The following is a 22,988-nucleotide window of genomic DNA, read 5'->3' as shown; positions in this document are numbered from 1 at the left end:
ACGATCAGCTTTCCTGTTGATGAAAATTAAATTAGCCAAAAGAAAACTGGGTTCCGTCCTGGGCTACTTTTAATAGTTACTATAGTTTGTTTGTATGTGGCGTGAACAAATCAGAACATATACAGAACAACCACAGATTGGTATGCCACAGGCTATAACTATATGTGGTATGAACCTTTATTGAGAGCACTAAATCCTCCCACTTAATCGTTTCCGAACTTGAGTGTGGAGATGCAACTATTAAAAGAACTAGTGAGCAACAGACTCACAATCATGAATATGATTGCCGAACGTATTTCCAGTCTGTGCAGCACATTGTTAAAGAGTGTCCTCTACGCAATTTTCCTGAAGTTTTAGTCGGCGTCCATTTCGTAGAGACGCGTGTCTTTAATTACTCTTAAAGTGCATTTATACTAAAAATAAATTAAAATGTTTTATGACTTTAGAACTGCAATCTTTTGTAGTGTTGTATGTGGGGGCTTGCCATTTTCAAGTACCTATTAAATATGCTATAACTGAGATGAAATGTTATACAAACTGTTACATTTGTATGAAAAAAAGTTTTTAGATAAAGGCATATAAAAAATTAAAATTTCATAAGGGAAGATTTTATTTGTGGTTAAACTACATATAGCTTTTGTAAACATTCTTTCTGGTTTAATCGTTGTTTTGCAAGTAAACGATAACATAAAATAGTATAAATACAAAATTATTGTACAACAATTTTTGGATAGATCTATAAAAACTATCATTGGTGCCACTTTTAGCTAAAATTTTAGAAAGATGGATTTTGTAAGTAGTTGCCAACCGAGTAATGACCGAGAAAATTATCGAAGCTTTAATAACTGAGAGGCTGTCATGTTTGTAGCACGTGAAACATGAAAGAACTTTGTTGTCAAGTGATTTAAGTTGTAACCCTAAAGATAAGACGTATCGATCTAACTTTCAACTATCTACGTGCGCATTACTGCATTGAGTTTCCTGCAGTGCAGTGATTGGTGCTCGACACGAACATGGTAGCGACGTTAGCGCGCAAGTGTGACAGAGTTAGGCAATATTGTTTATTTTTTACGTCTTTGATATTGTTCTGTCAATAAGCGCCCGGCGAATAACGTTTTCCTGTTGTCTTGTGTTATCAAATTTCAACTCTAAACAACTTTACCAATGAATGGTCTGTTATTGGTAGAATGTAATGAATGATTCATAGGACATGAGTGATAAGTGAGGGTGATGTTATAATACTTTGTACATATCAGTCGCGAAGTAGATTTGTGTTATTAATGAACTAACTTATAAGTGGTCTGACATTAAATAATTGAATATTCACTCTTTTTAGTTTTGTTAATTATAAATCAAATGTCCTTAGAAGAATTTGAAGAACTGTTTCAACCAAACAGTATGGATGCTTGTTTTACTGCTTTTGATAAAGATGGGTAAGTTTATTTCAAAAATTGTTTCAGACTAAAAAAAATAATATAAGCAGTAGTAAAAATGAGCAATCTATATAATAAGTATAAACTTCATATTAGATAGTGGATAGCTTTAGCTTCAGTGTTTGTGGTAGCCTACAGGAAGATAAACCTTTTAGATTATCCCTCCGGCTGGCGCGCATTTGAGCCTTGACTGGCACCCTGTTTTTAAGCTTCGTGCAGAGTTTTTAATTTTTTATCCTGTACAATTAATTAATTATTGGAAAAAACACAAAAGTGTTATACATTAAATTACTCTGCAGAATATGTTGTACAATATAAACATAATTATAATTTGACTTGCCTAAATAATGGTGGATGTTTGATGGTCAGAACTCAAAACTTTTTTTTCAAAAAACACTTTTTTATATTAAGCCATTAATAAAAACTCAAAATTAATTTTATTTAAAAATCTAAAATATGCATAATGTTCACTTACTTATGCACAAAAAGAAAATACATAGTTATAAACACTTTTATTTACAAATGAAATTACAATTGAAAAAAACAAGATTATATACAAGCACTAACAGTTGCTGAGTCGCGTCACGCGGAAGTAGTCGGGAGCTTTTAGCGGCCAGTAAAAGAACAAATATTCATATATATATAAAAGTGAATACATTATTAGAAGGCTTGGGATCTTGTGATTAAAGTGATACAACTTTTATGCGATTCGAGCGGTAATTATCGGAACTATGACGTAATTAGTAGACGATGTTTAATGAGTCGTATATTACGACTCTGCCAGTTCACGGCGGGGAAAAATGAGTTGTAATTTACGACGTTGCCAGCCGGAGGGTTAACCTATAACACATATTCTGCGTAGGGTACGATAAGGGGACCCAATTTTGTATATTGAAATTAGCAAACGATATTACTCAATCATAAGCATCGATATAATCAATCGATACTAATTAATTAATTTGAACAATTAACATCATCTATATCTACAGCTGTAAACACTTTCAAGTAATACACGTAAGGTAATATTTCAAGTTTACATAAGTAACATTTGATTATTAAGAATGGCAGTCAATTTTAGAAAACTACACAACATTGCTTTAAAAGATGATAAGACATGTTTTTCGTGCCTTCAACATGTAAGACTCGTACCGAAAAACCCATTATGTGAAATTTGTGGGAAAGAAACAAATGTAACTATGAGAGGAGTAAATATGGTCGTCTTCAGTTTTCCTAATTTAGGTTATAATTTGTTTGATCACTGTTAATATTAAATTCACATTTTAAAATATTAAAATATTAATATTAATATATTAATATTAAAATCACATTTAAAACATATGTTTGTTGTTGCGGACTACAGACACTTTTATATCGATTGATAGTCTAGGATTTGAGATGCGAATATTAGGTATCGATGATTACATTCTTCGATATAAAAAACCGGGTCCGCTTATCGTACCCTACCCCATATTCTTACTAACCGGGCATTATTTTTGAATTTTTATTTCATGAATAGTAAAGGATTTTTGGTACTTTGGGATTATACCGACCACACCAGTATGAAGAACACAAAAATAGAAATTTATAGAAACAAACATGATAGAACGAAAAAACAACTCTTCAATTACAAAATTACAAACTTACAAGCATTTCCAGGTATTGTGATCGGTATTGTTGTCGCTGTTATCTTATCTTTCTCGAGAATCCTGATTACGGCAGGCCGCGCGGCATCACGTGATTTGCACGGTACATCATTGCCTTTCCATTACAATTCAATTTATATTTCTGATTAGCCCCTCTAGAATTTGATATTTTACTGATAGGTACTATCTCGAGGGATGTTTTTCTTTCGTCGACATCAGCGCGGGGCAGCACCGAAGGTGCTGTCGAAGCCCGCGCTGATGGCCGGAGGCACTCGCATTTTGGGTGGCGGAATGTGATCAAGAATAAAAACAAGTTTTGAGTGTTTTTTTTAATAAAAAGTTTAGTTTGGTAAATGTTTGTTTTTGTTGAATTTTTGTGTTTGGAGAAATGTAGAGGTAAAACACGGAAGTACAACAAAGCGATGCACCAGCTGAACGGGCGGCGAGACTCTGCAATCACGTTATCTACTAGACGCTCGACTTTGACCTCTGTCTGAGGATGGGGAGGTGTTTGCGATAAGACAATTCCTGTTTTATATTGACGAAATATTGTTCTACGCTAATCTAGTAATCAGTAGAAACGAAATGTGAAATAACGATTCATGTCTGGGTGTGGTCGGTATAATCCCAAAGTACCGGATTTTTTTACTGTATTAATAACACATTTACCCCACCGATTAAATGCGTACATCGATGCAATTTGCGTCTACTAGAATGTTTACCAAGTGTAACAGACAGAACTGTGTTAATAAACATTCACCACTAAAATTCACTTTACTGGTGCTATTACCTGTCCAATCGCATTATAAACCATACCAATCAAAAGCCCATGAGCTTATGTAGATCTAGTGACAGAAGGGACATTATTTTTGAAATTGATGTCAGTAATTTTTTCTAATTGAGGTGGGAGCAGTTCCTAGCATATCTAGGGCAGGAGAAAATAATGAATTTCGTGAGAATCTTCGTCTGCGATATAGGGGCAAGACAATTAACATTTTCACGGACAGTCAGGCAGCGCTGATGGTGCTGGATTCTTGCGCAATCAAATCCAAACTGGTTTGGGATTGCTATCAGACTGTTTCCTCCCTTGCCAGAATCAACAATGTAACCGTTTGTTGGGTTCCTGGTCATGAGGGGATTCTTGGGAACGAAAGAGCTGATGCCCTGGCCAACCAGGGCTCAGCAACAATTATGACGGGCCCTCAACCGTTCTGCGGTGTTCCAAGGTGTGAATCCTCTAGGGTTGTCTCGAAATGGATTCGCGCGGAGCATGGGAGAAGGTGGAGGTTGCATCCGGGTTTGAGAGTGAGTAGAATGGTATTACAGTCACCTTCCTCCAAGGTGGCTTCGGACCTTCTCTCATTAAACAGATCAATGTCTTCTAAGGTAATTGGTCTCATTACGGGGCATGGTCACCTGAAGAAGCATCTACACAGAGTTGGCATCCTTCAGGAGGATCCGCTCTGTGGAAGGTGTAATGAGCAGGAGGAGACTGCTGAGTACCTGCTCTTTGATTGCCCTGCAATAGCAAGAGAGCGGTATGCCATCTTTGGTAGCTTGGACAGGGGTGGTGAATTTTCCCAGGAGGACTTGATAGGTTGTTTTCGGCGGTTTGTTGAACTGCTGAAGTAGTAGACTGGTAGGCCTCATGGTGTTTCCGGGGTGCGCAAAAAGCCCTTTGAGGCTTAAGTGCATGGCAGTAGGCCGCCCCAAGGAAAAAAAAAAGTAAACATTATACTTTTTTGTGTTCCGGACTAAAATCGCCACAATTTGGCTATTTTTAATTTTTTATATTCCAAAAACATATATAGGCCTAGATAATTTTTTTGCAAAACTTTTGTTGTTGTAGCTGATGTAAAAACTTTTCTTTTGTTTCACACTAACACAGTTTGATCTTTTTTATTTGCAAAAGAATAGTATAGAACACTTTGAATTTTTAATATGGTTAACATTTTTTCTCAATTTTGCAAGGAGAGCTTTCAAAGACCCGCAAAACATGTTTGCATTCAACAAAATATGATGGACACTCGGAGGGTTAACACTCAAAGTGCTATCATCGTACTGTGCAATGTGCTCAAACCACTGTACGGGCAAAGTACAAATAGCGGATCCGGTATTTATATCATTTACTACAATCATTGATAGGCTACTCTATATATGTAGAATAACAAAAATATTAATCTTTGTTAAAGTATCTAAAATACGAAATTAAAGTTACATGTTTCAGATTAATAGAAGTAGTTAAAACAATTACTGTATATAATTTCATGAATAATAAAGGAACCATAACCATTAATCAAACAATTAAATTAAGACGTGTGAAAGGGAAAACGGATACTTACGTATTGACGCCACATCAGCAAAAATTTAATACTGAGAAACTGTTAAAAAGATAATAGCCTCTGGTTAATACCAAAGTACCATTATTAGTTTTCTTAATATAAAAACATAGCTGAACTACAACTACTATAGGGTCATTCCAAGTGAAATCAACACACTAAAATAAACAACACTTTACTTGACCACCTCAGAATTTGATGAAATTTGGTATGAATGGCATAAGCTTGAAAGTTATATAGGCTAGCACTTTAAAGTGTATAGATAGCACTGGAGTGTTATCACATTATGGCAAATTTGTTAGTGAATTTTGTATCATACGGTGCCAAAGATAACTGTATAGGTCATAATGCAAGTGTTAGTAACATATAACAAGGCAGGTTATTTATTTATTAACAGAAACCCCCACTTGCAATTGAGATTACAGAATGATATAACAGACAGGGCTGTAAAAATAACAACAAAACCAAAATTGATAATAACATAGGGACAACTGATAATAAATAATATAAAAACAGCAATTAAAACATAAATAACAACAGAGATAACTAACTGACAGCAAAACGACTACAAAAACTCTACCGCAATATAAATATAACTCTTCAACAACAAAATATAATATCTTAGAATATTGGGAGTCGAACATAAGATGGTTATCTGTTATTTCTAGTAGTTCAACACATCTGCAGCAAACATGGTGACTCCCATGTTCAAATGCTTAACCTATTTTGCATTATCTATTTTTTGTGTTTTGCAGGTGTGATACCCTTTAATAGGTTCCCAGTAAGAAACATTGTTCCAAAAATTGTTCAGGATAATACCAAAGTGTCAAAAAATTCTACAAAACATTCACCAACAGAAGAACACAATTTTTTTTCAATGTTAAAGTTTGTAGACTAAATATTTAAAATGCATCTAAAATGGTTAGTTACTAAATAGATTGTATTCAAATTTGGAATTTTGTTTGTAGTTTATTATTAAGCTCTGTTAAATTCTATCAAAGATAGGAATTTAAAATTGTAATGCATTTAATTTATTATTGATATAAATGCAATTTAGGAGTAATTGAAGCCCCACTTTTTATGAGGTGGAGGCCGACTGGACCTTCTGGCGATATGTGTAGAAAGACAAAGTTCCGTGTTCGGAAGAACAAAATTGATTGTATGAGAAACAGTCAGCCATTCAAAATGTCAATTGGACCAGACGCCTGTTTTCACAAAAATATGCAAGGTCTGCCTGTCTTTAACCCTTTAAAGAGTTTGCCAAAGAATAACCAAACCAGTGAGCACAGCATTTTGTGTTTGATCCTAACACAATTATTGTAGCCTAGGACTGAGAAGTAATGATTTTGCTGACATGACAACTTACAGTTTTAAAATTCTTTTTAGATATTCTCTCAGGGTGTTATCGGGCAAATATGCACTTGTGTTATAATAACAATAATAGCATAATAAATTATTTAGAGCTAATTTACTGGCAGGTCATGGCCCACATAGGGGTTCTCTTAGAATAGCCAACGATACAAAAGTAAATAAATTACAGCTTCAGAATTTTTTCGCATCAATGAGTTTTGCTAAACTTTTATGTTTTATATAAGTAAATTCAATTCCATTCAAATCTTGTATTGCCATATACAATATACATTATATGGAAAAATCAGGCATTTAATGTAAAATTTTGTATTCATACCTCAGTGTCACATTTACACATACAAATTTTGCACTCATTCAATCTCGCCAATTTACACCATCTTCAACGCACATGGTTAGTTTTCAAAATGGGTAGTCTCCTAGTTACACAGTAAAACCTCGCAGAGATTGTAAAATGCCATTGACGCTAAAAAGCATTTGACGGGTTTTTAACCCCATAGGCGTTGGTGCATTTTGAATGGAAGCTGGCAATCTGTTGATAAAAATTGGACACCCGCTTGTGAAGGTAAATGTTCATAAACTACTGTACTGTGTCTTCCAGATGTTGTCTCTGTCTTTAGACAACTATATGCATGTCATGGCCCCTTATCAGGGTACATTAGGATATACAAAATGTAACTGTTTCCAGGATGTAGAGACTGGGCAGAGTCAACAGTTGCAAGTTTTGAAGGCTGGTCGATACGACTCTGAAATTCATGTTGGCATTGATTCAAATCACATTCTTTTGATGCTTGAATACTCTCAAAAATTGATTTTTGGATTGATTGACCATAATATGCCATCATCAGTACTTGACTCGGGCAGTATTTTGCTAAAAACCTCACAACATAACTGCCTGAGACTAATTTGGTGCAAATGGTGTCAATGTGAACATTCTATCTATGTCAACTCTTGATCAAGGTGTATTCCAAGGAATTTAGTGGATTGTGTTTTTTCTAGAATGGAGTCAGCCATAAACAGAATTTAAACTCTGCAAAGAGAAGTTCAAAAAGTTGGATTTTAATAAAGAAATTAGTCCTAAAACAACAGATCTTAAAATAAATTCATTGAAATACTTGACTCTAAGCTTTCCTTAGTTGGGTCTAAAATGTATATTTACAGACTTTTATATCATAAAACACAAAACAACAATAGGCTTAAGAAATTCTGAAGTTGCGGTTTATTTGATTTCGTATTGTTGGGTACTCCCTGAGAACCTTAGTGTGTGTCATATCTTGTCACATTAAATCTGTTCTGTCAGTTATTTGTCATTCGATTTAAATCATTTTGATGTTTTATTATTTTTCTAATACTTTAGTACAATTGCTGGTTTTTAGGATATTAAAAGTATTAATGGGCACCATTTTGAAAGTATCAAAGATAATATAATATTTTTATAGTAATTGGCAGGGTTACAAAACATTGGACCCAAATTTTGTAGGATTTAATTTATTAGTTTTAATGATCTTAATTAAAATAAGCACCACAGACCTAAGCAATAGTGTGATATAACTTTGTCCAGAGAATTATGGGACACCCTTTGTAAAGCATTTTAATTTCAAACAGAAACCCGAGAAAGGTGGAATTTATTAAAATTTATTTGTTGTTTTTTAGGGATGGATTCCTTAATTTAAAAGAGTTTGAATGCATCTGCCGAGCAATATTCAGGAGTGATAGAGGTAAAATATATATAGTTTGGAACCTGAACAACTTCAAGAAGTCTTTGATATCTTTGATCAGAATAAGGTAAGCTTTTATTTAAGTAATGGAGGAAGTGTTTTGCTGTGTTTGAAATTAATAATTAATTAATAACATTAAATAATGTTTCAATATCATTTTAAAATCCAAGAACTATTACCAAATATCTATTGAACACATTGTTGTTAAGGAATTACCTTTGTTCATAAAACACTATTGCCTTGTGTTTTATTACTGTACAGTATATTATTATTTCTTTGAGAATTGTGTTGTTTATTTCTTCTCAAGCAATATAATTATGTTGTTATGACAGGAAATTGTTTTTGAATTAGTGATCAAACTTAAAGTGTTATAATACATTAGAATAACTTAAAATTTAAAATGTGAATAATAAAACAATAAATATACATTAAAAATAAAGAACAATATAATTTAGTATAAAAACATTGTATGTATGATAATTTTATTACTTTGAGGACTGACTTTAAATTATAAAATTGCTGTTTGCTGTTCATTGTATTAATACATTCAGTTAAAGAAGAGAATGACCTTTACTCTGAAAGCCATTAATAGAATCCTCCAGCATGTAGTAAGCCAAGCAATGTCTAAAATGTGCATAATTAAATTGTTTCAAACTTCAGTGCCACATTATAAATGAATTTTCATATTAAGTCAATCTTTGCTGTGGTGTTGGCTGTAATGTTTTATATCTTGTGTTATAGCTGTGTGTCAGTTTTTTTTATATTCTAATGTGTAAATCTTTTTCTCAATTGAGTTTTTCTGATTGTCAGTAACTTAAATGGATGACACCAGCACATAAAAAATAATTGAAAGAATATAATTTGGGAATTCATTTTATTTACAAAGATACGTTTTTTAACATTAGTAAACTTTAGTATGTTCTCTTCAGTGTTTTGACATAAATGTATTGGATATAAAACTTATATGACTGTAAGATAACAACATTGAATAATTTGATAGATTTGTTTTATTTGTGGTCTCTTAATTTAAATATGTCAGTGTGTCCTGTTATTGTGTTTTCAGGATGGGTTGCTGGACAGAGAAGAGTTTGTTTACTGCTGGAATAACTGGATAAAAACTGTAAGTATAATTCAATAATCAGTTATACAGGGTGTTTCAGATGTTTTAATATTTCATTTTACATTCTGGTCTCTTAATTTTCTAACTACTTGTAAAGAGACAATGTAAACTTCCCATTCCAATCGGTACCCATTAAAGCAGTGTATTTCTTGCAGTTGTTTAATGGTTAGAGATAAGAAAGAACTTAAATGTAAAAGATGTTTAATTTGATGTGGTGGAAACCCCCTTTAACATATGAAAATGTTGTATTACAGTTATTTTGATAATTTTCACGAAAATAAAATTGATAGTGGTAAGATATTTTGAAAAATACTAACATTTATACATGGTGTCATTTGAAAGCTTGTGTGATGTAAAATACTTGAAAATAATGTACAACGTGATGTGTTGACATTTTAAAGTTTTGAGATTTGAACATGGAACCCTCTGTTTTGTGACACCTTGTATTTTAACAGGGTTGAGATTATTTTTAACAAATTCTGTAGAGTTTATTTAGTGGGAAATAGTCTAAACTAAACCTCTGTAGTTAGTTGTTTGACATTTGAGATGTCTGGTTTGAAACACTATATACTGTCTATTCTACTTGTTGTTATCATCGCAGGAGACTTCCACATAATTTATCATTAAAATACTAAAATAATACTTAACTAATAAGGTATTCTTAAAACAACAAAGAACCTTTTTTATTCCTGCTTGAATCTTTAGCTAGTATTTATTGTGGTATATTTTCAGTATAAAACATCAGTTTAGCTTACAGTTAGTTTTGTATGTAGTAAAATTAAGATTTTAAAATGAGTTTTGATTCAAGATTTTAATTTTTTGTGATACAAATAAAATTACTGTTACAATGCTGCTCTAATTAGTTACACATTTCCACAATAAAAAACACAGTACTATACATCAATAAAACAAAAAAGTTACTATAGTACAGAGACAGACACAGTTGAATAGTTTGAAGCAGGTGGTGTGACTGCCATTGTCGCAACATTAGTGACAACTGTGTCATTCTTTGTATTACAAAAGCTATAATGTTCCAAATAAGCTTCATTCCTGATGGTTATGAATTTATTTTGTTTGGAACATTTAATGCTTAAGACCTAAATGTTATACAAAATTACGTTGGGAAACAATAAAATCTTTTATTACTCTATACAAAGTTGTGATATATATCACATGGTTCCACAATTGTTTTTTTCCGCATAATCATGGTTACCCAAGAATTGCCCAGTTAGTCATATTACCATATTATTTTGCTTTCAATAAATCACATTGGTCTTCATAGAATTATAAAAGACTTTCAAGAACTTTATATCACTAATTTTGGTAAATTAAAATTGTAGAAGGCCTATCAGCTGTTTTGTAACTTGTGTGTAACACTTCTTGACATACTGATAGTGTGCTAAAAGGCTACAATATCTTTTTTTTATATACAATAGTTGTAGATAAAAATTATTTGATTATGTATGCTTGTTGTGCATAAGCTGTTATGAGAACTTGTATCAACTGAGAGTATAAATATTTTTATTTACATCACAAACCATCTATTTATTGAAAGTTACAGTATTTACATTCACTTTGAGATAATGTACATTTACTATATTACCAAATGCCTACATCTAGTGAATAATATTACTTTTTACTGTACTTTAAGGGATATGTATCCGATAATTCACTCATGCGAAACTGCAGTTTTTGTTCTCTATTATTCTCTATCTTTATGACATTGATCTTGGAATATTTGGTGAAAAAGTTAATAATGCCAGTCACAAACAAATACAAATAACTGAATATTACAAATTTAACTGAAACTGACATGGTCTCTCATAGATATTAGTTTTTGTTTTATAGAGGATGCCACAAGCCTAATATTGTCTGATATATATGCAGTTTTAAAACATGAAAAAAACTTAAAACTTTTAGGACTAGTTTCTGAATACAGCTTGGTATGCCAACCTTATGAATGAAAACTGCTAAAGTTACCATCCAATATAAGAAAATGTACAATGACTTCCAAATGACAAAAGAAGGACATTCATTTAAAAGGTTTAAAACATTATAATTTAAGAATATTTTCCTGGACACAAGAAAACAAAACTGTGCAAATAAAAACTAATCTTTTTTGAATTTTATTTATTTGAAGTTCATCTATACTTTTCATTAAGAGACGAAATGCTCTTATTATATTATTATTTAAGAAAGAATCTAAGTAAACTATTTAAATCCAATTTATTATTCTTAAAACGGCTTAAGAGTTTGTGCAACAAAATTGTGCATGCCTTATGAGAGTTAACAAATTAAGCTGTCAAAAACTCTACAACACCGGCTGACATTTGGTGCAACCTCCCCCTTCCCTCTCCATCAATGATTTATTTAGTTATCAGTCAAGTTCACCTGTTCCAAGTCCCAGCAAACCAGACAGTCTGTAGTACAAGGCACTTGTTTGATGTATTATTTATTCAAAGCCATGAGATACATGAAGCTCGTAATGGGTAACTATTATTCAATTCAATTTGTTTATTGCCGTTAAATAACATATGTTACAATAGGCTTTGTCACATTAGTCAATTAAATGGTAGCACAATGATATAAATAAAATAGTAGACATTTGACTTCAGATCAAATTTGATGTAAGATAGCTTGTTGTTTATCGATGTGTCTTAATCTAAATATAACAATTAACAATATACAGGGTGCGGCAAAATAACCTCCCTATTTTCATTGCTTTATTGTGAGTAGAGGGAGGCACTCAGAATGGTGGGGATAGCCGCAATCGAAGCAGGAGATGGGGAAATTTAAGTGACGCTCCGCCCGTAGGCACCAGTCGTCAGTCGCCATCATGGTGTGGACGAGTACACAGAGAGCGTTTGCGGTCGAAGCGTTCATTCGTAACAATGAATCAGTTATCATGGCTCAACGCGAATTCCGAACGCGGTTTCAAATTCCTCCTCGTGATTCAGTACCGGACCGCAAGTCTATTGTGCTGTGGGTGAAAAACTTCAGAGAAACTGGTTCTGTTGTGAAAAAACGAGGTGGAAGACCTCGTAGTGCTCGTACACCAGAAAACATTAATGCGGTTAGGCAATCAGTTTAGCAGTCTCCTCAACGATCAGCTCGCAAACATGTAGCCGCCCTTCGAATGTCCGACCGTAGTGTTCGTTGAATTCTACACATGGATCTTCATTTCCATCCTTACAAGATGGTTGTTGTTCAAGAGCTGTCTCAACGTGATTGCCAGAGTCGTATGGAAGCGTGTCAAATAATCTTGGATAGTCTCCCACCAGACGCTGTTGTTTTTTTCAGTGACGAAGCGCATTTCCATCTGTCTGGAAGTGTGAATAACGTTTTAACAACTTAATAACTTTTTTCTGTGAGGTTACTTAAAGGCCGAGGTGTTCAAACATCGCCCCAGAAACCTGCAAGATCTGAAGCAAGCTATACGGAAGGAAGTTCTGCGCATACCTCAAGCCATGCTCGAGAGAGTCCACGACAGTTTCAGAATTCGCTTGCAACAATGTATTGATAACCACGGCCACCACTTATCTGATATTCTGTTTAAAAGAAAGTAGAAAAAACTTCCCATGTCGTAGAATAAGTTAAAATGAATAAATTTGTTTTTTGGAAAAAACTGTGGTTTTTATTAGCATTTAAAAATAGAGAGGTTATTTTGCCGCACCCTGTATAACAATGAACAAATATAACAATTAACAAACATAACAATTAATAAAATTAACAATCAATAAATACAACAAATAATAAAAATTACAAAATATGAGAATAAATTATGATATATAAATATTACACCTAAAATATTATGTCATCTAATGAAACATTGTAGAATTCGTCTAAACTATAAAAAGCTTTTTTTAAAAACCATTTCTTAAGAACTAATTTAAAACTATTTACAGACAAAGACTTTACATTTAGAGGTAATTTTTTAAAAAGCTTTATGCCAATATGTATGTAATTACTTTTCGTGTTACTTAGACGTACAAATTTTTCATCAATAAGGTTTTTATTTCTGGTGTTATATACATGTTTACTGCTTCGTAAATTAAATTCTGCGTAGTGGTCTTTAACATACACAATTGATTGAAACATGAACACACAGGGTAACGTTAGAATACTGACATCAATAAAATGCGGTCTACATGATTCAGTGTCCCCAATTCCCACTATACATCTAATTGCCTTCTTTTGCCATAAAAAAACCTGTTGAGCCCCAGAGGAGTTTCCCCAAAGAGTTGTACCGTATAATAGGTGACAGTGAAAAAAAGAGTAGTAAGCATTTAAAATAAGTTCCCTACTGGTACATGTTTTTAGTTTCCTTAATAAGAAAAGAACTTTAGCCAATTTTTTACACAATTGATTTGTATGTTCATTCCAACTAAGCTTGCAGTCTAGATTTATTCCTAGAAGTTTAACAGATCTATTTTCAGTGTTTTTAAGCCCAAAAACAATTCTTTCAGTCTTATTTTTATTAAGTAATAATTTATTATTTTCAAGCCATATGCAAGACTTTTTAAATGTGGTTTCACTGTCTTCGAGTAATATATTAAGATCTTTTCCTGCATTTAACAATGTTGTGTCATCAGCATATAAAGCACAATTACTGGATAAGAAACTTGGGAGGTCATTAGTAAAAATAATAAAAAGAAATGGCCCAAGTACTGAGCCCTGGGGAACCCCGTTTAATACTTTTTGCAGGCTTGATTGTTGTTCACCAGTTTTAATCATTTGATATCTATCCCTCAAGTACGACCTTAATAGATTTAGCTCATTTTGCACAATACCGTAAAATTCAAGTTTTGTCATAAGAATATCGTGAGACACAATGTCAAACACTTTACTTAGGTCCAACAAGGTTGCATGAGTATAATTTTTTTCTTCAAATCCTTGAAATACATAGGACACTACATTTTCTATAGCATTGATGGTAGAAAGACCTTTCCTAAAACCATATTGACTTGATGATAGAAATCTATTTATTTCAAAGTAATTATTGAGTTGTTCCTTAATTATAGCTTCTACAACTTTTGACATAACTGGGACTAGTGATATTGGACGATAATTACTTTGAGAGTAAATATCTCCTTTCTTAAAAACAGGTATTATAATGGTAAGTTTCAGACACTTAGGATAGATACCCTTAAAAACATCCAGTTTATCAAATAGGCCAAAGGACATAGCAAAACACTGTAACATTGCTTTAATACATAATTGATAAACCATAAAAATCTTCGGACTTTGAACTACTGAGTTTTTTAATACATCTTTCTACATCAAGTACAGTTACATCATTCCATTTAAAATTATTTACAATGTTAACATGTGTTGTTTCTAGCATTTTGTCTACATTTACAATATTGGCTGGGTTTGAATTTGGTATAATATCATTACAAATATTTACAAAGTAATCGTTAACATTTTCAGCGGAGAAAGGAAAACTATGATTTTTGTTGCTGCTCTCCCTCCCCATTTCTGAATTTATGACCTTCCAAGCTGCCTTACACTTGTTGTCAGAAGTAGTTATAAAATTGTCATTGGCTCTCAACTTTGCTATTCTAATTTCATACCTATAGATTTTTTTAAATCTAGCATAAGCTCCTTTGTACACTGTGTTGGTTTTAGATTTGTCAAAATAAAGTAAAAGTATATTGTTTGAATATACACTTTTCATCCAATATTACTGTTACGACACATTGCGCAAATGATGAGTAATTTAGAAATTTAATGCCTAGGAAATACTATTGTAAAACCTACACTATTCGAGAATGTGAATAGTTGCACATAATGTACTAAAAACTGGTTGGGTTCTTTAACTTTGCAATATCTTTTTGTGGCATTTTTACAGTGACAGAAAAACCAAGGAATGAACACTAACTATCCTCAACAAGCCATTCTTTCTCTCACTACAGCCTGAAAATCAACTGTTATAAAAAGATATATTATAAACAATTATTTTGGTGTGTTTCTACTGAACTTTATGAATGATTTTCCACTCTTTCCCACTAAGTAGATTACAAAGACCAGAAGTAGATGCTTTTTGATCAAAGTTTGTATCCAAGACCTACATATGTACAAGGTTCGTTCAATAAGTCCTTAGAAAGAAATAGAAAAACTAATTTTTACTTTAAACATTTGTTGTTATGTCTCAACTTAATCTCCTTTCAGCTAGCTATATACATTTTTCCAATCTTTTTTCCAATTTTTTTAAGTTGCCCAAAAATACAATTTTGGAAGTTCTTCTAAATAAGCATTTGTTTGTTCTATAACCTGTTTGTTTGAAATGAAGCGTCTTCCACCAAGCCATTTGTGCGCTTTAATTCGTTGATATTTCAAGATTTTCTCAATCATTTCAGGTGTAGACACTTCCACTAGTCGTCCCAATCGATGTTCATTATTTGTAGATGAACAGCCATGTTTATCCAATTGTGAATGGTTGCAAGCACACAAGCAGACGTGTCATAAACCATATCCAACTCAGATTTGATTTCTTTCATTTAAAAATGTTTTATCACCTCTTGAAACTCACTTTTCTCCATTATTATAACCAAACAAAAGTTGTTCACTTCAATTGTCAATAGCAATGAAACTACATGATGTATCCAGCTGAAATGTTGACAGCTGTCTAGTCAATAATGCTGCTTACGGACAAAATTTTGTTTCAATCCTACGAGTGCCATCTGTAGGATTTTCTAAGGACCTATTGAATGATCCTTGTATATATTTTCTTGATCCGGGCAACAAGATAGATTAGAATATAGGGATGGACATTCAAGCCAGAAGTGCTCCTACATGTGTAAAACCTGATATAAGAGCCAGTAGCAATTTCACTTAACCTCTCTCCTAGTCCTCTGAACATTGTAGCTGATATATGCCTACTTCCCTTTCACAAATGTATTATGGCTCCATAATATTACATCAATAGTGAGTGCACTAAAAAGGATGCAGACTTCAATTTTGAAAATTACATTAAAAGTTATGGTATATGTCATATATATCAAAGTGGATATTTTTCATGAAGTAATTTACTGTAATAATGCATTGAAAACATGTAACTAATTCTCTAACAACCTAACTAGGTTATCCAGTGTGTAAATTTGGCACATCTTCGAGTAAATTTATAAAGTCCAGCTAATAGATGTATTGTTATTAATTGGTTGCCAGATTACCCATCACCATATATTTATCCGACTCCAGATTGTATCTAGTTAATATAAGCATTTATTATTTTGTTTCAGATTGTTCGTCCAGTCAGTGTGTTCCTAATTGTTGATGTTCAGAATGATTTCATATCTGGCACCTTGAACATAAGCAACTGCTCAGCACAACAAAATGGTTTAGAGGTAACAAATAAAAACATATAACATAGTGTGACAATTTTTAAATTAAGATTTATTTTCTGATAAAATTGTGTAGGCTCTATGTGTACACTTCTTTTGTATTTAGGTATCATATAAAATCAGTTTCAAGACTGCCTTGTTTTATTTATGATCCCTGTATATAAGTATTTTGTCTATTGTTGGAATATATTAAATGTTGTATTGAACAATTAATATTTATATTATTTTTGAAATGATTGAACTTGAACTATAAGTTCAGTTATCATTATTAATTCAATGTTTGCTTTTATCCATGAAAAACTCTATGTAAAACTTTAAAAAAAATATGGCTGTACAAGATTATTAACCAACATCAATTTCTGCAGATAACATTGTGAAAAACAAGATGAAAGTTAATTTTCGTTCATGTGTGGAATATAACTAGCAAAGTCGTAAAAATAACCCTGCCAACTTAGAATTTTCTGACTGCCAAATCTAGGGTTAACCCTCGAACTGTTATACAGTTGAGTTTGAATATCAGTGACACCAACTAGGAACATCCTTCCTAGAACTTGGAGTGTAAAAAAAAGATTGAGATAAGTCCCATGTTTAATTTACAGGTAGTGGAGCCCATCAACAGACTACTGGAGACGGTTACATTTGATGCTGTGTTTTACTCTCTGGACTGGCACCCCAGTGATCATGTGTCTTTCATAGACAATCTGCCCCAGCGTGTTGTCCACCCTTCTAGCTCAGTAAGTGTTTCACTTCATATACTTTATTATGGTAACGTGTTTTAAAAATGTAAATGTACGTTCAAGAATCTTTAGAATTGTGCTGTTTAGTTTTATGTACATTAGAGGCTCCCTTAGAAGTCTAAAACGTGTGTGTTGTATGGTTGGTTTCCTTTTGTGCCAAAATTGTATTTAAACACTGGTAATGTATTCTCAATTCAAGAATTTTTTTCTTTAAGGTAGAAAATAATTATTTCAAGATTACAAATTTTACCAACTCTGCATTTGAAGCACACCATGTAATAAATTTAAATGTGAAAGTAGGTTATTTTTACTTGTAGGTATGATAACGTAGACAATTATTAACACCTGCATTTTACAGTGTACAGGTATTTAGGAAAGCTGTTAGTCTTCATACTGAACAATAAAAGAATATAGGGTCAGTAACATGTGTGCTTTGACCATTGGCTGAGAACAATTGCATTTTTGGCAAATAAAGAAACTGAATTTAACAGTATATATCTCATCCATTTTGTCAAACAGAGTGAAAATAAATTAAGATTTCGAAAACAGCACTGCTTGAGTAGTAGAAGGCTGGACAATTTTAATGGACTTATTTTTATCTCTCCCTGTCCTGACCTGTTTTGGTGATACAAACATTTTTTTGTGGAACTTACTATGCCTTAGTAAGAAAACAATAAGAGCCACTTAAATATGAGGGTAGGCTGAAAAGTAATGCACACATGTTTGTTAAACACAATTGAAATGAGCTATAGAAGTGTGCCGGTGGCATTCGTAAGTACCATTCCTCCTCTACACGCATGTGCAGTTTGAAAACTTTGTGTCAATCCTTTGTATTATTAACAGCGTAACCATGCAGATGGATTCAAATGCTATGTCAATTAGATGTAAACAATGTGCTGTTATCGAATTTTTAACTGTTGAAAAAGTTAATCCTATTGAAATCCATTGTCGTTTCAATAATGTTTACGTTGATGATGCTGTTGATAGATCGACTGTCAATCAATGGGTGATAATATTTCGTGGTTGTGATCCTGGAAAAGCCATAATTGTTGATGGAACACGCTGTGGATATCCAATCACTACCACAGACTACAAGCACCACAAATTTGTTGATGATTTGATTCAAAGTAATTACAGCATATTATCACAAACCATGTTGGAATATTTAAGGAACATGTTGGTTTCATTATTCAACAATTAGGATACCAGAAAATCAACATAAGGTGGGTGGCACGCTGTTTAACAGACGAGAATAAACAGCGTCGAATGGAATGCTGTCAGCAACTTTTGCAACGCCAAGGAGACGAATTTCTTTTGAATACCATTACTGGGGACGAGCCATGGGTGCACCATCCAGGAGAGAAAAGACAAAGCATTGAATATCGACATTTGGGTTCTCCTGCGACAAAAAAGTTCAAAACAACCATCCACAAAATAAATCCTTTTGACTGTGTTTAGGGGTGCTCATCAAGTTTATGTGACCTATTATTTGGAACAAGGTGCGACGTAAATTCGTCTCAATACATAGAGACTCTAAAACACCTACGACGTCGAGTTTGTCGTGTTAGAGGCAGCCTTGAGCCAATAATCTTGCAACATGACAACGCTCGTCCACACACTATGTGCGCAACTGAAGAGGCAATGAGAAAGCTGAAGTTTGAACTAATTCCACACCCTCCCTATTCCCCTGAACTAGCCCACTGCAATATTTATTTTTTCCCTATATTCAAGGGTACTCATTACACTTCAGACAATGCAGTGAAAGCAGCTATTGCGTCCTGGATTCAAGAAAAATCTGAAGAATTTTTTAGTGACGGAATAAAAAAACTTGTTACACATTGGGAGAAATGTGTTAGTCTTAATTGTGACTAGGTTAAATAAACGAATGATTGTGAAGCTTATGAATATTGTACTTTACTTTAGTTTTTACCTGATATCACTATTTCTTTTTGTTATCGTTCTACAAGCATGTGTGCACTACTTTTCAGCTTACCCTCTTATATGTAGATTTCTTGATTCTTTGTTTTGAAATTAATGGTGTTGCACAGTTTCTGGCAGTAGATAATAGTAAGAGGAGTAATAGATAAATTTGTGCATCACCTCTCAAACATTTTTATCAGAAAAATGAACCTTCAAAAATATTCAAAGCATCCTGCTGAATCTCTTGTTTATTGTTTTTATGCAATAACTAAAACAGTGAAGAGAGTTAAGTAGATCATTAAGCTCTCTTAAAGCATGCACCATTATACAGATTGTATATCCAGTGTATCCATCTTAACAACTATATGCCATACACATATACTTATGTTCTATTGTTCTTTTCCATTTCACCGGATCATATCTAGAGTAAATTGTATAATACCTCTTATAGGTGTCGGCAGAGAATGCTAAAGTATATGACACTGTGACATTTGAGGGGCCTCCGATGATGAAGCAACGTCTCTGGCCACGACACTGTGTGCAAGACTCCTGGGGAGCTGAGTTGCACAAAGACTTAAAAGTGAGTGATTTGGGTTTTCATAATTGACTTCTTCATAATTAGCATTTAAGAAGGGGGAATTTAATCCTCCAACTAACTGCTTATGTTATGACTTCTTTATTGGCAAGCCCTTTTATGCTGATTTGCAAGAGTTCTTAAAACACATGTTTTATTCAAACATAAACATGCTATACATTTTTTTCCAAAATATGCAAATCTTGAATACAGAACTCTCAAACATATTTCCCTGTATAAAAAAAATAATGCAATAACCATGTATGGAAAACCGGTGATTGCTGAAAGATTTTTGTATTAAAATACAAATGTTGTGTGAGTTTCCTGATCTTTTTCTAATTTCTTTGAAAAATTTAAAAATATTTGAAACATCAACAAGTTATTACCCAGGAAAAAATTTAAACATGTTAAAAAATTATACATATACCAATATAATACAGAATAGCAATGACCAAGAACACAATGCTTTATTTGTAGGCAAATATAAAATGCAGCTTTACAAACAAGCCTATATGCATAGTAATCATGAATTGGTTTTTTATTACATAAATCTAAACATATGCCCTAATTGAACAAATTAAATTAAAATAAATTTAATAGCAAAATTGTAATATATTTTGTCAAATTGATTATAAACAAGTTAATATTTTGTTATTTTGTAAAAGTTTGTAAAACCAATAGTTTTGTGTCTAGTCTAAAAACTAAGCTTTTCATTGATATATGATAAATGTTATAAATGTTTATCGTTAAATGAATTAACAAACAATCGTTAAAGGTTAAAACAATTTAGTAAAACAAATAATATCATTCAATAATTGCAGTAAAAGAAACATTTCACAAAATATTTTACACATTGAATCTAAAAATAAACGTTTTTGTAACATAACAATAACACATGCAATACGAGTAAAATTCTTGATTTAGTACAATAAACAAATACAGTACTTCACCCGCATCTGCAGCCATAAAGGAGGCATCAAACAATATTTATAGCCTGCTGAATCACTATGTCATCCCTTATATCCTTATTTAAAAGATATAATTTTTGTTATAACAAAAATTAAACAATTGTTTGTATTTGCTAAAAACAAAATGCCTCTCTCCGAGTCATTGGGTATTATAAAGAAACTTGCATGCATTCGCAGCAACACATTTATTCTATTTGTAAAACAAACTTCTAGACATTTAATATAAAGTTTGTGAGAACATATTCTGAAAAAGTTTTGTTGCTTTTTAAGGTGTGATGTTTACTGAAAATTTCAATGTCCATGGTACATGGCATATCCAGTGTTACACTTGAGATCATTGGGAACATTTAGATATCATATTTGTTGGAGTTAAACTCTTATTTGATTGTTTATTCATGGTAGAAACAAAGATGGAAAACCAACTGCCTGGGAGGTGGTGGAAAGTTGGAAGATTCAAAATAATTTATATAAAAGAAGCACAGTTATGTTTATTGAAATAAATTTTGATTAATTATATCATAATAGTCTATGTTTAAATTGACTATAAGTATAAGCAGGATTGACATCTGGAAACTGAAACACAGTGTAGGGGTTTTCGACATATTAAGGCATTAACATTTATTTCCCATATTTATACAAATTGTTCATTAGGAATTGTCATACTTTATAATAATGTTATTAAGTATGTATTGTTTTTAAGTATTACAATTCCTAATTAACTAATATTATTATATCAAATATAAAATTGATAAAGTAAGAGTTCATATTGCAATTGTTAAGCTCATTCTGCAATATGTATTTTTGTAAAGTTGTGTGTTTGTTTAAAAATATTTATACAAAGAAAAAAGCATAGTGTGTTAGGCACTGATTTAACCTTTTAAAGAAGTCCATTAATTGTTCTCAATTCACAAAGTCTCATTATTATACATTTTGTGTTGTACATACACTTTTCCATTTTACTTGTAGAATGAACTGGGCTTGGGAATGAAATAGTTATGTTTTGTTTTATAAAAACACTGGCCATTATTTATAAATAAATTCTGATGTTTCACAAAAAAATGTACACAGTTATAACATGCAAAAGCTTAGCAGATTTAATATTTGTGCTAACATGAATTATAATTTACAGTGCTACTTAGGGTATTGTTCTATATTATTCTTAAGACTCTTGTTTTATTATAAATATTCTAATAAAATGTTGTAACTTTGTGCTATCCCATTCCATATAATTAAAATATAACTATTAACATTTTGAAAATTAAGAAATTATACTATTTTTATAGTGTCTAAAGATAAATAGTGTAGAAGATATAGAAATAAACTAGATTAAGAATTTAAAAACTTCTTGAGGTACTTTGTGGAAGATTACAATAAGCAGATCAAACTTAATAAAACAAGGTATGCAAGATCATGTGTTGCGTACCATGATGTGCCAAGTCTCGCGGGGCAATAGGCATTTTGACAGTATCCTGGTGGAATATGGTTCATCTCACTGTCCGAAAAATTGCCTTGACCCAATTACTGCCAAAAAAGTAAAAAGAAAGATGAGGTGTTATCATGCCAGGGGACTTCTGTCCTGGACCTCCCATTGTATGATTGCAATGGATGTATCCTTAATGGCATCTGGCCAGATGAGGGACATTCGTGGAGGAACATGAACCACTATGGAAATCAATCTTGCCTATATAGAAATTTAGTTTTGTGCAAACTTTAAATTGTTAACTCAATTTGTTCTCAAGATATCTTTCTGAGTGATAGGATAGGCTTTGCTATTGGTCAACGAAATCCCATGGACAGTTATACATCATGATCAAACTTGATCTTA

General features: G+C 32.4%; 1 protein-coding gene across 1 annotated transcript in view; it reads left to right on the top strand.

The window, feature by feature from the left end:
- Window positions 1-982: 982 nt before the first annotated feature.
- Window positions 983-22,988, top strand: part of LOC124360171 — a 36,166-nt gene continuing 14,160 nt past the window's right edge. The window contains 7 exon segments of the mRNA XM_046813550.1: window positions 983-1,433; window positions 8,437-8,503; window positions 8,506-8,568; window positions 9,565-9,621; window positions 16,863-16,967; window positions 17,564-17,698; window positions 20,073-20,201. Of these exon segments, the coding sequence (XP_046669506.1) occupies window positions 1,357-1,433; window positions 8,437-8,503; window positions 8,506-8,568; window positions 9,565-9,621; window positions 16,863-16,967; window positions 17,564-17,698; window positions 20,073-20,201 (633 nt within the window). The 5' untranslated portion in view covers window positions 983-1,356.

Source organism: Homalodisca vitripennis, chromosome 4, assembly GCF_021130785.1.
Source record: "Homalodisca vitripennis isolate AUS2020 chromosome 4, UT_GWSS_2.1, whole genome shotgun sequence".
NCBI classification, from domain to species: Eukaryota; Metazoa; Arthropoda; class Insecta; order Hemiptera; family Cicadellidae; genus Homalodisca; species Homalodisca vitripennis.
Note: the sequence above shows the minus strand (reverse complement) of the source record. Positions and strands in the feature narration are given on the sequence as shown.